This window comes from Marmota monax, unplaced genomic scaffold (assembly GCF_021218885.2).
Source record: "Marmota monax isolate L192 unplaced genomic scaffold, Marmota_monax_Labrador192_F-V1.1 WCK01_AAM20220418_F8-fsc00033, whole genome shotgun sequence".
Taxonomy (NCBI): domain Eukaryota; kingdom Metazoa; phylum Chordata; class Mammalia; order Rodentia; family Sciuridae; genus Marmota; species Marmota monax.
Window position 1 is genome coordinate 2,999,349 of NW_026694282.1, and position 13,538 is coordinate 3,012,886.

Here is a 13,538-nt window from a genome sequence, read left to right on the forward strand (position 1 = left end):
AAAAAAAATCTTCAAAACAATCATTGGCCAGGAATAGTGTCTGTTGTTCAGGAGGAAGAAATATTGCATGTTTTTCATTACACTACTAATGTAATATGCACATGGAAGCCAGATAGATAAAACAAACTCTAGTGACACAGCCAACTTTTATACTCAGAAAGCTCCCACAGTAGATAGATGATGTTAATACAAGGTGGCTTTAGGGAAAAAAAAAAAAAATCAGTGAATAAATGAAAAGCCTTTTGTTTAATGATTAACCTCTCTGTTCAACTAGTGAACAGTTTGTTATTTTTAACATGTAGAATTTATTAAAGGTTTCATATATTTTATTCTTAATTTTCACTGTAAGACAATGAAATAGCTATTATGATTGGGGGGCAGGGGTTGCTGGGGATTGAATCTAGGGCTTCATACTTGCTTAGCACATACTCAGGCACTGGGTTAACCCAAGCCCTAAAGGAGGTATTATTATTAATCATATTTTACAGATAACAAAACAGAGAGTCATATTGGGTAATAGGACATTGAAGTGGAACAATCAGGATTGAGCATGAGAACATTCTATGCCCAATGACCTTGTGATTCCTGATGGATTAATAATAAGCTCTGAACCCATTATCTGGAAATTGCATACTTCCTCAGGGAAAGAAGGATGGCTGGGCAGTGCCAAGGCTATGTTGAGATCAGGACTCCTTGAGTCTCAGATTGTGACTGTATTTGGAGATGGGGCCTGTAAGGAGGTGATTACATCTGACAGGTGTAGTTCTAAGAGGAAATAAAGATATACAAGACAATGCCACAAAAAATTATTTAAAAAAAGAAAGAAGATGTCATAGGTATGTGCCCAAAGATAAATGTCACATTAGGATAGCCTTCTGCAAACCAGGAACAAAGGCCTCAGAATGGAACTAACTCTGATCTTGAACCTGACCTTGAATTCTACCTTCCATAAGTATGAGAAAATAAACCTCTGTCTCTTAAGCTACCCAGTCTGTGGTATTTTGTTAAAGAAACCATGGCCAACTAATATAGAAAGAAAGAAAAAATCATCTAACATTGTAACATGTACAAACTGTAAATGTTACAGCAGTTCATCTGTTTTTCAAGACAGAACTAGGAGCTCTTACAGATTCTGGCTTCATCAATGGAGTAGGAACATGTCCCATTCCCGAGGATCACGGGATTGTGGCTGTGTCACCCTACCACACTGTTTCCAACAACATCCCCTCCTGCTGAAATGTCCCCTGCAACTCCAACACACATGCCCTAACAAGCTAGGTACATGATAAATTAAAAGCATTTCAAGGCATGGCCCAATGTTGTTACCTCAGATCTTGCTAGAATAACATGACATTTATAAAAAATACAACCCACTGGATGTTTGGCACTGCTTGGGAATGAAGAATATGTCCACTTAAGAGCCAATACCCCAGGCTGTCAAAAAATCTCAAGCCAGGATTTCTTTTATAAACATTACCTATCTTTTTAAATTCTTCAGTCTAGGAGGTGAAAAAGGGGCCTGCTTATTTCTACAGTCTCCTTTCACCTAAACACATTAAATGTAAACCATGCACAAGAAAATGTTAAAATCATACTCAAGGCACATTGACAGAACAGCTCTGTGTACCTGGCAAACAGCCTCCACGCTGCCATCCATGCTTGGGCCATTCCCAATCCAATGACACCTACACACAGCACCCACACCACCAACGTCTGCCCCCTCTAATCCCAGCACACTCTGAAATCAGGTATTTATAGATTATTTTTTCAGATACCAGCCAAATAATGTCACAGTGCACCCTCTCACCCATGTTAGACCATACAAATTTTAACATCTGGAAGGATAAACTCAGCCCTAAACACGTGACAAGGGTACACAGTCATCTAGGAGTTCTCAAGCAAGGGGAATTTGCCAACTTCCCTCTGAGGTCCAGACTCTGAAAGCCAACTGTGGAATGTCTGAGTTTCCATCAGGCCTGGTGCTTGCAGGCTGCTGCTATGTCAGGAAGAACCCCACAGCTCAACTGTCCTATAAACATCTTGCCCCTCTGCTGAGTGCTGTTGGTGCAGCCTTCCTTCTCCGAGCCGAGAATATGCTGTCTGAGAGTCACAGGCTGAATGTTAACTAACACAGGAGCACAGCTGACCGCTCTCTTCTACAGGCCAGTGGCTGCTCTAAGAAAACACATTCACGTGAACATAACAAGAACAGGAAGAGGAGCCCAGATTTTCCTCACCATGTGCCACCCAGCCATGTTTACACTGATCGCAAGTCCTCAGGTTAATCTTCCCCGGCTGAAAACATTCACATGTGCAGTTTACCAACGTGCAACGGATGGCCTGAAAAACAGAGCAGGAAAAAAGATCAGCATCTGTTCAAAGGTACTATACTTTTTTCACAATTTTTAATAAATAATTCCCACTTCTATTTTTAAAGGCTATTTCTTTTGGTGGAGGCCTAGAGAATTTTGAAAATAAATATTGATATCATCAAAATCTCTTACCAAAAAAAAAAAAAAAGTAAGAGAAACAAAGCTCATTCAGAATCATATTTTAAATCACTCATAGTAACCTTTAAATTAGAAATGTAGACCAAGGAGAATAAGAATAAAGGATTATATATTCTACAAAATGCAGAAATCCAAAAAAGAAACAAATGGTACTACTAATTTATTTCCATTTAAGTTTATCCACTTTCTAATAATGAAAAAGAAAATACATCTTAATAATGTTAAAGTGAAATGTTTATACAATTAAATGCAACAGAAAAATACTGTTACAATAGTACTTCTGAATTTCATTTAAATACTTTGCTAATCTGTCAGATATTTCGAGAGACACTCCTGTTTTCTCAATAAGACTTAGCATATTTATATTATTATTTATCATTTTCCCTTAGGGATTTTTTTCTTTGATTATTAATTCTTACTTTCTTTCCCATTTTGCAAACTATAAAACAATTCTCCTTTTATTTTAATGGTGAGAGAAGAAAATAAGTTTCAATTGACTTTTTAAGAGCAGAATGCAGGAAAAGCCATTTATGTGAACATTTTATACCTGGAACAGTACAACTCTATCTTAGAAAACAGAAACCCACACAAAAACTCTTTTATTTCCTTACCAGGACTTTAAAAATTCATCTTGCCAGTTTATATTATAAAGTGAAATCCACTGAAAATTAGCATAAATGGAGTGTAACATTTTATGAATAAAAACTTCTGGTAAAGAATTGTGCTAATGCTGACCTGTGCTCCTAGACTACAGTTAATAAATTTATCTCATACATTTAATTCTAATTTGCATGGAAATTCTGAAGACAGAAGGGATTTGGTCTGATCATTCACAGATTAACAATCTACTGTAACTACCTGAACTTCCCGGAAAAGATCTCTCTGCAGATTTAGATGCAATCAGAGATTACTGATCTTGGGTGCAGGCATGGGTTCTGTGAGCACAACTCAGCTCTGTGTCTGAAAGCTACACTCACCTCACATGCTCACATTCCTGGAACCATTTGGATTTTTATATAAACTAGCTGACTTGTAACAGGAAGTATGTTAGATAATCTTAACATGTGCAGAGACTAAGGCTGAATGGGCTTCTCCTGTTCCTTATGTTCTGGATCAGGCAACTTTAGTAATTTCTCTTTCACTGATTTACATTAACTCAATGGGTGCTTCTTGAGTTTCAGATGTTGGAGTCCTCACTGTTTTCTTCTTTGATACTTCACTCTCACTCCTAATTTGTTTTTTCTGTTTACCTCTAGGGAAATAATTATAAAATCTGCCTGATATTTCAGGGACTGTCTTCCAATGTCATTTGTCCAATTATATATTAGCTAGGCTGTAAAACTTTGCTGCATGTATCAGCAATTAAAGGAATGCATAGGTTATAAAGGGAAATAATTCTCCCCAAAGTTCTTATTTCAATTTCAATGTTTTTTTTTAACTTAGCAATGTATCTGAACATCCTAACTGACAAATAGTTTCTTTATATAACATATTTGTTAGTTAGCAAACTCACAATTTGATTGTACTATGCCCCCCAAAAAGTTCAGAGCACAGTATTTCCCCTAAAAACAAGATGCTTTACAGTCTACCAAATTATAAATTCAGATATGAAAACTATATTAACGTTAACATTTGAAGTGCAATAATAATAACATTCGCAAAGGATTAATTTTTTTAAAAAATCCCTCTGCTTTATCAAAATCAAGGGAAGGACAATAAAAAGGAATTATTTTTCAAGGACTATCTTTAACCCAGGCATCAACAACATAAGCCACTTTAAATCACTGATTTGGTGATATTATTTTACAAAAATGCCCTAATTTGGTATCATGTTTAAAGCACACCTTCAACTTTCATTACAGCTATATTCAATGCCAGAATAGATTGGAGACTGTAGGTTTGCTTTATTTTATATATATATATATATTTATTTTGTCACTAGCCGAATCATTCATTCACTTACTCTGAACTACTTTATTATTCAAATATTTTCTCTTCCTAAATAATTTTATATGTCTGGTACATTTGGGAATTAAACTTCTCAGATCATCATCCCTTTCTACGAATTCTACTCTTTTTGTACCTAAATATATAAACACTGGAACACCTCAACTCCTTTTGTATATAAACACTTAAGCACTGGAATAGCCATTTTGTATCTCTATGAATTCCAGAAGGTCTATTTGTTTTAAATTCAGATTTATATAGACTACAATTATTCCTTAAGGGAATTATATATATTTAAACAATATGGTCTAAATAAATATTTTGAGTGAGAGACTATTGTGGCTTCAAAGTAAGTTTTATTCTAAACAACATTTTTTGAAACTGCATAAAACTTTGACATGCTATTTATTCACAACAAAACAGAACCAATGTGATCACTTGCCAACTCACCCACACTTAAAAAACATAAATTATCATAAAACTATCAAAGCCAGTTATGCCTCAAAAATGCACATGCATTACAAGAAGAGTAGAAATGGATGAGCTCTCATTCTGGTAAGCAGGTTTGCTTCTTCCTTCCCTGGGCAAATCAGGAGCGCCTCCCACTCTCTGTGGGGGCACTCAGTGTAAGACCAAGCTATATGCATCACATTATCTGAGCTACAGACATTGGAATTCCAGTGATGAAGAAAGTGCAAACAGTTCATAGTCACACTACTCCCACCTCTGTGCAGGGAACAGCATTCCCATCTAGCTGATGCAGATACCAGTTCTCCAGGACCCCCCTCATCAGAGGTGCCCTGTAACTCTTTCCTCAATTCTTCTATGATTACCATTTCCCCAACTGCTGGAGGACAACAACTTAAATTTTCTTCAGCCTGCATTTATTGAAAATAATTATTCCTTCTGCTTACCTGAACCAGGGATTTCTTGAAAGAGAAATCCATGCACTCAGCAACCAGTGCTTCCACTTCCTGGCCACCACCTACATTTTAACTCTGCTGGCTATCTGGATTCTGCCCCTCACTCCCTCACAATGTGCTCTCTGATAGGCAATGTTCTCATCACATCTGGTCCCCTTTTCTAGTCTCCCCTAGCTCCTTAGACGTTGATGTAGCTTGTAGCACTAACTCCTTCATTCTGGGCGGTAGAGACGGTCAATCCTAGTTTTTCTGGCAGCAACGTCTCACTTTCTCTCCACTGTAAATAAATACAGGTGTTTTCCAGAGCCAGACTCTTCATTCTTAAATTTGGCAATTTCATTCTCTCCTACGGCTTTAAATATCACTATGTAAAAACCCATCACTTTGTAGCCAGGGACTGTGCTAAGTGGCAGGAAATGCAAGGCAGTGTCCCTGCGCAAGGGGCCTGACAGTTTGGCACTTTTTGCCAAAAAAAGTGGAGAGTGGATTTAGACCACAGGCTCAAAGAAGAAGAAGAAGGAAGTCCTTAAACCAGTTTAAAAAATGCCATCCCTTCCTCTCTATTACCCGTAAATTTTTATTCATTTTTGCAACAGTAAAGAATTGCCTGCGACTTACTGAATATTTTGCCATTTTCCAGACTTTGATAGGTAGTTGACAAATACTAGGTCTCTGAATCCTCAGAAAATATCATGAGCTTGATATTATTACTCCTTTAATTTCACAAATAAGGAAACTGAGTCAGAAAGAACTAGGCACCTTGCCAAAGTCATTCAACTAGTAAAGTCAAAGGTGCAAGTTTGTGTGAGTGTCCCTCCCAAGTGATTAGGGACCTTGAATTAGAATCTCACTCCCAGAGAGGCAATCATGGAACAGAGCAGAGCCTTCCTCCAAAAATGCTCTCTCTCTCTCTTTCCTGCCTTTCACTTGGTTACTATCCTAATTCCAGTCTTTTTTTCTAGATTACTCAAAGTGGCTCTAATTAATCTACCCATTCCTCTTTTCTCCCCATTCCAGTGAACATTCTCTCTTCTCAAATTCCCACATATTTGACTCTTCCATGTGGCATTTGCTTTACTGAGGCTATATCTTTGACCTCTTGTCAGCAAAATCAGTGGGTGGGAATCCTATCTGATTAGCCAGTGGATCTCCCCCTCCCTGTCCACTGCCTATTTCTCCAAGGCAATGCTCTCCTCTCCACCTGCCTACCTTCCAACCCCTGCTCTGCACTGTGAGCTTCTGCTATTCTTCAGACTTCACTCTGATATCACTCATTCCCATGGCAACTGTCCTAGTCTTCCATTCAAAGCAAGTTCCCTAGCAGTCTCCTGCATCACAAGGGATCTGTCTGTCATAGCACTAATCACAGGTTATGACTACTGTATTGACCTGTGTGATTATTTGATTTGGGTTTGTATTGCCTCTAGAATTTAAAAGGTAAGACGTCTGCTGGGCTTGTATGCTGGCAAATAAACAGGTGCTCAAAGGGCACTAAAATATGTGATTTCCCCAAGCTTCTTTTCTCAAATGTAAAATGATGGTAGCAATGACATCAAAACTGTGTCAAAAGACTCACATGAAATAATATAGAGTACATGGTACCCTGCCTGGCAACAATAGAAACTCAATAAATGACAACCATCTATATTGCCTCCAGAAACTTTCCACATATTATATTTGAATGATTCTTTTATTCCCTTCTAATTCTTCCCAATATATTAAGTTTTATTCTAATACCTTGCAAAATGTTTAATGCATATTTAGTCTTAATGAATAAATGAACACTTTGTATTTGTATTACACATAATACCATATCATTCATACTATAACCCTATAAGATAGGCACAAGGATTATTATCTCTTGTTTTAAGGCTCTTAAATGATATAGTGGAGAGGAAGACAAATCTCTCAATTACTACTGATAGTTTCAGCTACTCAGAGGCTAAGGCAGGGGGATTGCTTGAGCCCACTTGGGCAACAAAGCAAGACCTCCCCCCCGCCCCAAAAAAAAAGAACATCTAAAATACACAAACTAGGAAGTTACTAAAAATCAATCATGGTTTGGTTTTATTTAATATTTGAATATTAAATAAAAGTGCATTTGGAAGTTTTTGGATATGTTCCAAAGTTCTATACAAATGATACATTCAGTTATCACTAAAACTGTAGTCTCTTTTGCTTTATTACACTCATAACTGGCTTGAACTCTGCAAGCATATGTGAATTGAACATCAATCTTCTTACAAATGACATTTCTCAGGAAAGCACAAATTGTTGCTTCAGTTAATATGTAGTGCACCTCACAAAGAACCACACACAGGCTAATTAATTGTTAGCTATTCCTTGTTTGGGAACATCTACACAAGTTACCTGACAAAAAATAACAAAAAGCAACATAAGGCCATGGGGCAAAAAGAAACATAAAACACATATTTTAAAGGAACAATCCTAGTAGAGGGTGGGGCTCTAAAAATAAAACTGATTCAGTTGGGTTTTGTTTCTACAAAAAAAAAAAAAAAGAAAAAAAAACACCACCTTTTCATAGGTACTTTCTTGTATCTCCCATGTGTAAATAACCCCCCCCCCTTTTTTTTTTTTTTGGTACTGGGGATAGAACCTCTGGGCACTTAACCACTGGGCCACATCCCCAGCCCTTTTTAAAAAAAAAAAAAATTTTTTAATTTTATTTAGACATAGGGTCTCCTTGAATTGCTAAGTGCCCCACTAAGTTGCTGAGACTTGTTTTAAACTCATGATCCTCTTGCCTCAGCCTCCTGAGTCGCTGGGATTACAGCATGCACCACCACACCAGGCAAAGCCAAAACCCCTTCTTAAATCTTTTTTTCCTTCTTTATTTCTGGAACGTATAGAGGAATTTACCACTTGGATTATGAAATTTTACTTGAAACACTTCTAAACATTTAATACTTAAGTACATGACCCACATTAAAATTCAATTATAGAAGAAGCTAATCACCAATATAACATTCATTCCACCCCACTAGTTTCTACTGTAAACTTAGGTGGTACAATTTAGGTGTATAAATTAATTGGCTACAATGACTACCAGTGACAGGTTCACCTTTTCTATTTTTAACAAGAATAAATATTTTTATTAAATTGAATCTTCTATTTTGAAACTCATATACAGATACTCTGCAAAGTTGGCAAACTATAAGGATCTAAAATAAAAGTCTACATTGTAATTAACTCTTATCAATTCATCACTACATTTATCATTCACCTCTGAACATACACACCTATCCCAGAGGAAAGGTGTGCAGGTGTCAAAGGTCAAATGAACAATTTCAGGAGATAGGAAAACTTCATCAAAGACTTCAATCTTGGGGGGGGGCGGGGTTATAGAATAGAAAAGTATCTCTAATAAATTTGAAAGTTAACTATTCCAGAACTGTTACAGAATATATGCAGTAATCGCTGAGTAACAACAACCAGGCAGTTTGGATTAAAAGGATAACCAAAAATATGGGCCAAGCATATTCACACTTCATGTATATGACTGTAAAAATCTACTACAAATATTGCCCCAAACACTCTAAGGACCTTGGATGACAGTACTGGTGATCATATCAGAAAATCTCTCTCTGTTAAAATGTTCAGGAGATTTTTTCTCTTACACCATGGATAATATGAAACATTAACTGAAAACAACCAACTTCCTAGTACCTTGAGTTTGCTAAGCTAGAAGATACCATATTTGTAGAAAAAAAATCAGCTTCCTAAATTGGTCAAATCATGATGCAGTTTGAACAAAGAAATTCTCTCTTTATAACAATTAAAAAATACAGGACAACCACTGAGTTTACTTATTACCATTATGAACTACACAACTGCTTGAGAAATTGACTTGGGTTACAAAACTTTTACATGAGAAAAATAAAAAAGCATTCACCTGTTGTACTACTATAGGGTCTTACAATCACATTAGATAAATCAAAATTAGATAAAATACAAATTAGAAAGACATAGATACAATCACATTAGATAAATAAAAATTAGATAAAATATGAATTAGAAAGACAGAGAACATGGACCAAAAAACTCTTGGTTATAAAGATCTTACCAAAATCCAATTTAAAAAGTCTAACACTGACCATAACACTATTAATTAGTAAGGTAGGTATGTTCTCTAAATTTATGCAAAAATATATATAAATCTGTGCTTAAATAGGCACTGCACAGAGTTTATAAGAAAACCTTACTATAAAAGTTAAGAGCCCAGAAGAGTATTAAAACTATCACGTAAATGCCGAAACTCATGATAGTAATAATGTAACAGTAATAACAGCAAATGAAAAGCAATGAAGCTATTCTGTCTGCTTACACAGCCATTTAAAATTTCATATAATGAAAAATTATGGCAAGACTATATATCCTGTATGGTGGTGAGAAAACCAGAAAAAAATTTAAATCAATTAATCTTTCAAAAACAAAAAACTTTACATTTGTATATTTGTTTTTAATGGCACATGAAGAAATGGCAAACTGATAAAAGTGATCACTTTGTTGTACCTATATACTCTAAAACTTCTTGGTGTCTTTTCAACAGAAAGCAAGTTATTCCATTGTGTGACTGAGTCAGAAGATTTGAAAACACAAGACTCCATCTAGAGTCACCACGAAGACCAGATGCCATAGATTTTTTAAAAATATTTTATTAGTTATTGATGGACTTTTATTTATTTGTGTACATGTGGTACTGAGAATGGAACCCAGTGCCTTCACATGTGAGGCAAGCGCTGTACCGCTGAGCCATGGATTTAAACACTGGACAATGTGGTGAACATAGAAGACTGGTCAGTTCAAAGATGGTTAAATTTTAACAAACACCAAAAGGAAACAAATTATAAACCAAGGAAACAATGTCGTCTCTACAACAGACAGATCCAAAGAAACAGAGAAGATTAACTGGGGAAGGCTGACCTTTGAACACCATTACTGTTAAAAATCAGGAGATTTAAAACCTCACTTTGAGTTCGTTTTTTTAAAAAAAGCACTAACCACAGGTTACCATGGCACATGCCTGAAATCCCAGCAATTCTAGAGGCTGAGGCATGAGGATCATAAGTTTGAAACCAGCCTCAGCAACTTAGTGAAGCCCTAAGCAAATTATTGGAGAGACTCTGTCTCAAAATGAAAAGAATAAAGAGGACTAGGGACATGGCTCAGTAGTTGTGCATCCCTGAGTTCTATCCCTGAAAAAAAAAAAAAAAAAAAAAAAAAAAAAAGCACTAACCATCCATCAAATAACATACGGATAAACACATGGGTACATTCATATAATAGAATATTAACTTGCCATAAAAAGAAAGGAATACAGATACACACTAAAACATGAATGAACCTTGAAAACATTATGCAAAGTTGAATAAGCAAGTCACTAAAAGCAGTATGATCCCATGCATATGAAATGTCCACAACAGGGGTTTCTTTTGTAAAGATTAAAAAATAGGGAAGGGGTTGTGGCTCAGCGGTAGAGCATTCACCTAGCACATGCAAGGCCCTAGGTTCAATTCTCAGAACCACATAAAAATAAATAAATAAAATAAATGTAAAAAAAAAAAAAAGATAACTAGCTGAGCTGCCTAGGATTTGGGGTGGGGCTGGTATGGTGTCACAGCTGAATGATACGGAGTAGTCGCTATTCCATCATAGCACTTATTTTTAGTGGTGCTAACGGTTTAATTCCATAAGATTTCGTACCTAGGAGATGTAATGCAGCACTATATCTTTCACCCAGTAGGTCTTCAATATGTAAAAATTAAATATGTTAAGGCATGGAAGGTGAACAAAGGAAATTCACTGCTACTTAAATTTGAAAATCCTTTCCATTTTCAAACCATAAAACCTAATTATCCATTCAAAACCAGACAATTATTTTTAAAATCCATTGTCATTTTTCTATTAAGAAAATCCAGGGCATCCTTCAAAAAATTGGATGTTATAACAAAACAACAGGCAATTATAATATTTAGTAATACTAACATCAGTATACTACAACACACTTAGGAAATTTTGTTTTAAAATGACACAGGTAAATTCTGTTAAGTCTATAACCAAAAACATTCTTCAATTTGCAGTGGTAGAAAAATTACTTCAGTTGAGAAACAAATTCAGTTTAGGGAGAGGGGAAAAGAGAGAACACCATAAACTGTGGGTCCATCTTTATATCTGGGTGTGAATGCTCCATGACTGTGTGCATATGTAAATACAAATAGGAGAAAGGGACACACATAAGCACATAAATCTTCACAGACACAGCTGCAATGAGCATCTGTAGTCATTACCTCACCATCACAACCTACTATCAATCGACATGAGGAAGACCCCATTTAAATAATTTAAGAGTTCAGAGTAAAAATCAACAGCGGGATATAGCCAATTACATAAGGAAAATACTCATGCTTCCATGGCATCAAAGCATATGCAAGCTTTGGAGTGTGGATGCTTTTCCCCCCAATTAAATTAGGCCTATGGTAATACAAGCTATTTTGTTAGGCAATTAGTAATATTAGAGAATCAGGAAATAAAAAGGCATCCAATTTGGGTGTAAGAACAAAAAAAAACCCACTTAATTTTCTTACATAATAGTTAACAATTAAAATTTTCCATTTATTGCCTGTATACTTACAAATTTTACAGACTACTTCGGCAGCTGTGATGACATAACTAGAAAGAAAATACTCTTTCCATATATATACCTATCACCTAGTTGAAAATAAGGAGTGAGCACACCACAGAAAATATCTACATTCTACCTAAACCCAACATTTACTGGAATATATAACTACATATAAAGAACCAAAGTACCTCGGCTATCACAAGAATACTAAGTAATAATCATCTCATTTTTCCTTAATGTTGAATCAGCAATTTTGTATTCCATTGATATACATTTTATTCATTTTCACTAATGTAATTTGAAAGGTGGTAATGTGATTACATTTCTCTGTGGCATTCATGAAAACAATTACTAATATAATATGATAGGGAAGACATTAATAAGGAAGGGATTTATAATGAGATGCAACAAGACTATAAACCTTTAAATACTTTACAAAAAAACTACTCCTCATTAAGCAAGAAGCAAGAGAAGATGCAGCCTAAGTCCTGGTCTTTCAGAAGCACCTCCTAATCCTGGGAAGAACATTTGATTTGCATAACAATTCCAGTCTGGTGAACAAGCTGAGAGTTAAGGGAGTAACCCAAACCTTGAAGTTGTACCAAATGTATACCCTTCCTTTCCAGATGACTTGCAAAGGCCTTCTTTCAGAAAGGAGATCTGGGCCGGGGGTACTGCTCAGTTGGTAGAGAGCTTACCTAGACTGCACCAGATCTGGGCTCAATTCCCATCACAACACCCCCTTCAAAATAAGAATTCCACTAAATCTTTATCCTAGGTATGAAGGAGCTGGTCACTTTACTCCAAAAGCCAGAGCACTGTAATCAGTCCATTTACCAAGCAAGAACATAAGGTAGGTGACCCTTTAACAAAATTTACTCCTCTAGGTTTATTAAAAATTTACCCCAGTGAAGCAACAAGAAAGTTGTTGCATTTTATAGTTTATTATTTCAAATGACAACTAATTACTCAGGCCAAAGAGGCAGCCTTTGTGAAAATAATAATACCTCATGTTTGTACAGCGCTATAAAACTTGCATAATACTTCAAATACATTCTCGTATTTAACCATAAAAATCCCTGAAAGCAGCAGAAAAGAGGCTTTGGGATGTCCTAAATGGCCACAGCCAGTGACCAAGTGCTTGTTTTGCTTTGGCTGCACACCATAGGAAAGGAAAGGGGTAATCCCCTTTGCCACCCCAACCTCAATGAGATTTCCTCAGATGTTTTCTCAGTTCCAATAAGAGTTTACAACTCAATACAAATGAAACTGCTAAGAAAGGGAAAGGGACAGGTAGAGGCTTAAGCCACTTGAAAAAGTGGGAGAAACTGCTAAGTAGGCAGTTAATAACTTTCACTAGGATTTCCTACAAAGAGTGGTACATTTTAGAAAAAGAAAGGGACTCATTACAGTATTTTATGGAATTTTAGAATTGTTATATTAAGAAATGTCAAACTCCGAAAAAACAAAGTGAAACAAGGTACCCCCAAGAACACTTGCTTTACTGTGTAGCTT

At 36.0% G+C, this 13,538-nt stretch overlaps 1 protein-coding gene across 16 annotated transcripts in view; it reads right to left on the bottom strand.

Annotated features, from left to right (window-relative positions):
* The window catches only part of Bnc2 (basonuclin zinc finger protein 2), a 413,122-nt gene that overhangs the window by 141,075 nt on the left and 258,509 nt on the right, over nt 1-13,538 (bottom strand). For 15 of the 16 annotated variants that reach the window (XM_046467326.2, XM_058586357.1, XM_058586356.1 and 12 more), the window contains one exon: nt 2,238-2,340. In XM_046467326.2, coding sequence (XP_046323282.1) covers nt 2,238-2,340 — 103 coding nt within the window. Of the gene's footprint in view, nt 1-2,237; nt 2,341-3,368; nt 4,082-13,538 lie in introns of those variants that run through there. The other variant, XM_046467333.2, reaches the window with a different exon arrangement.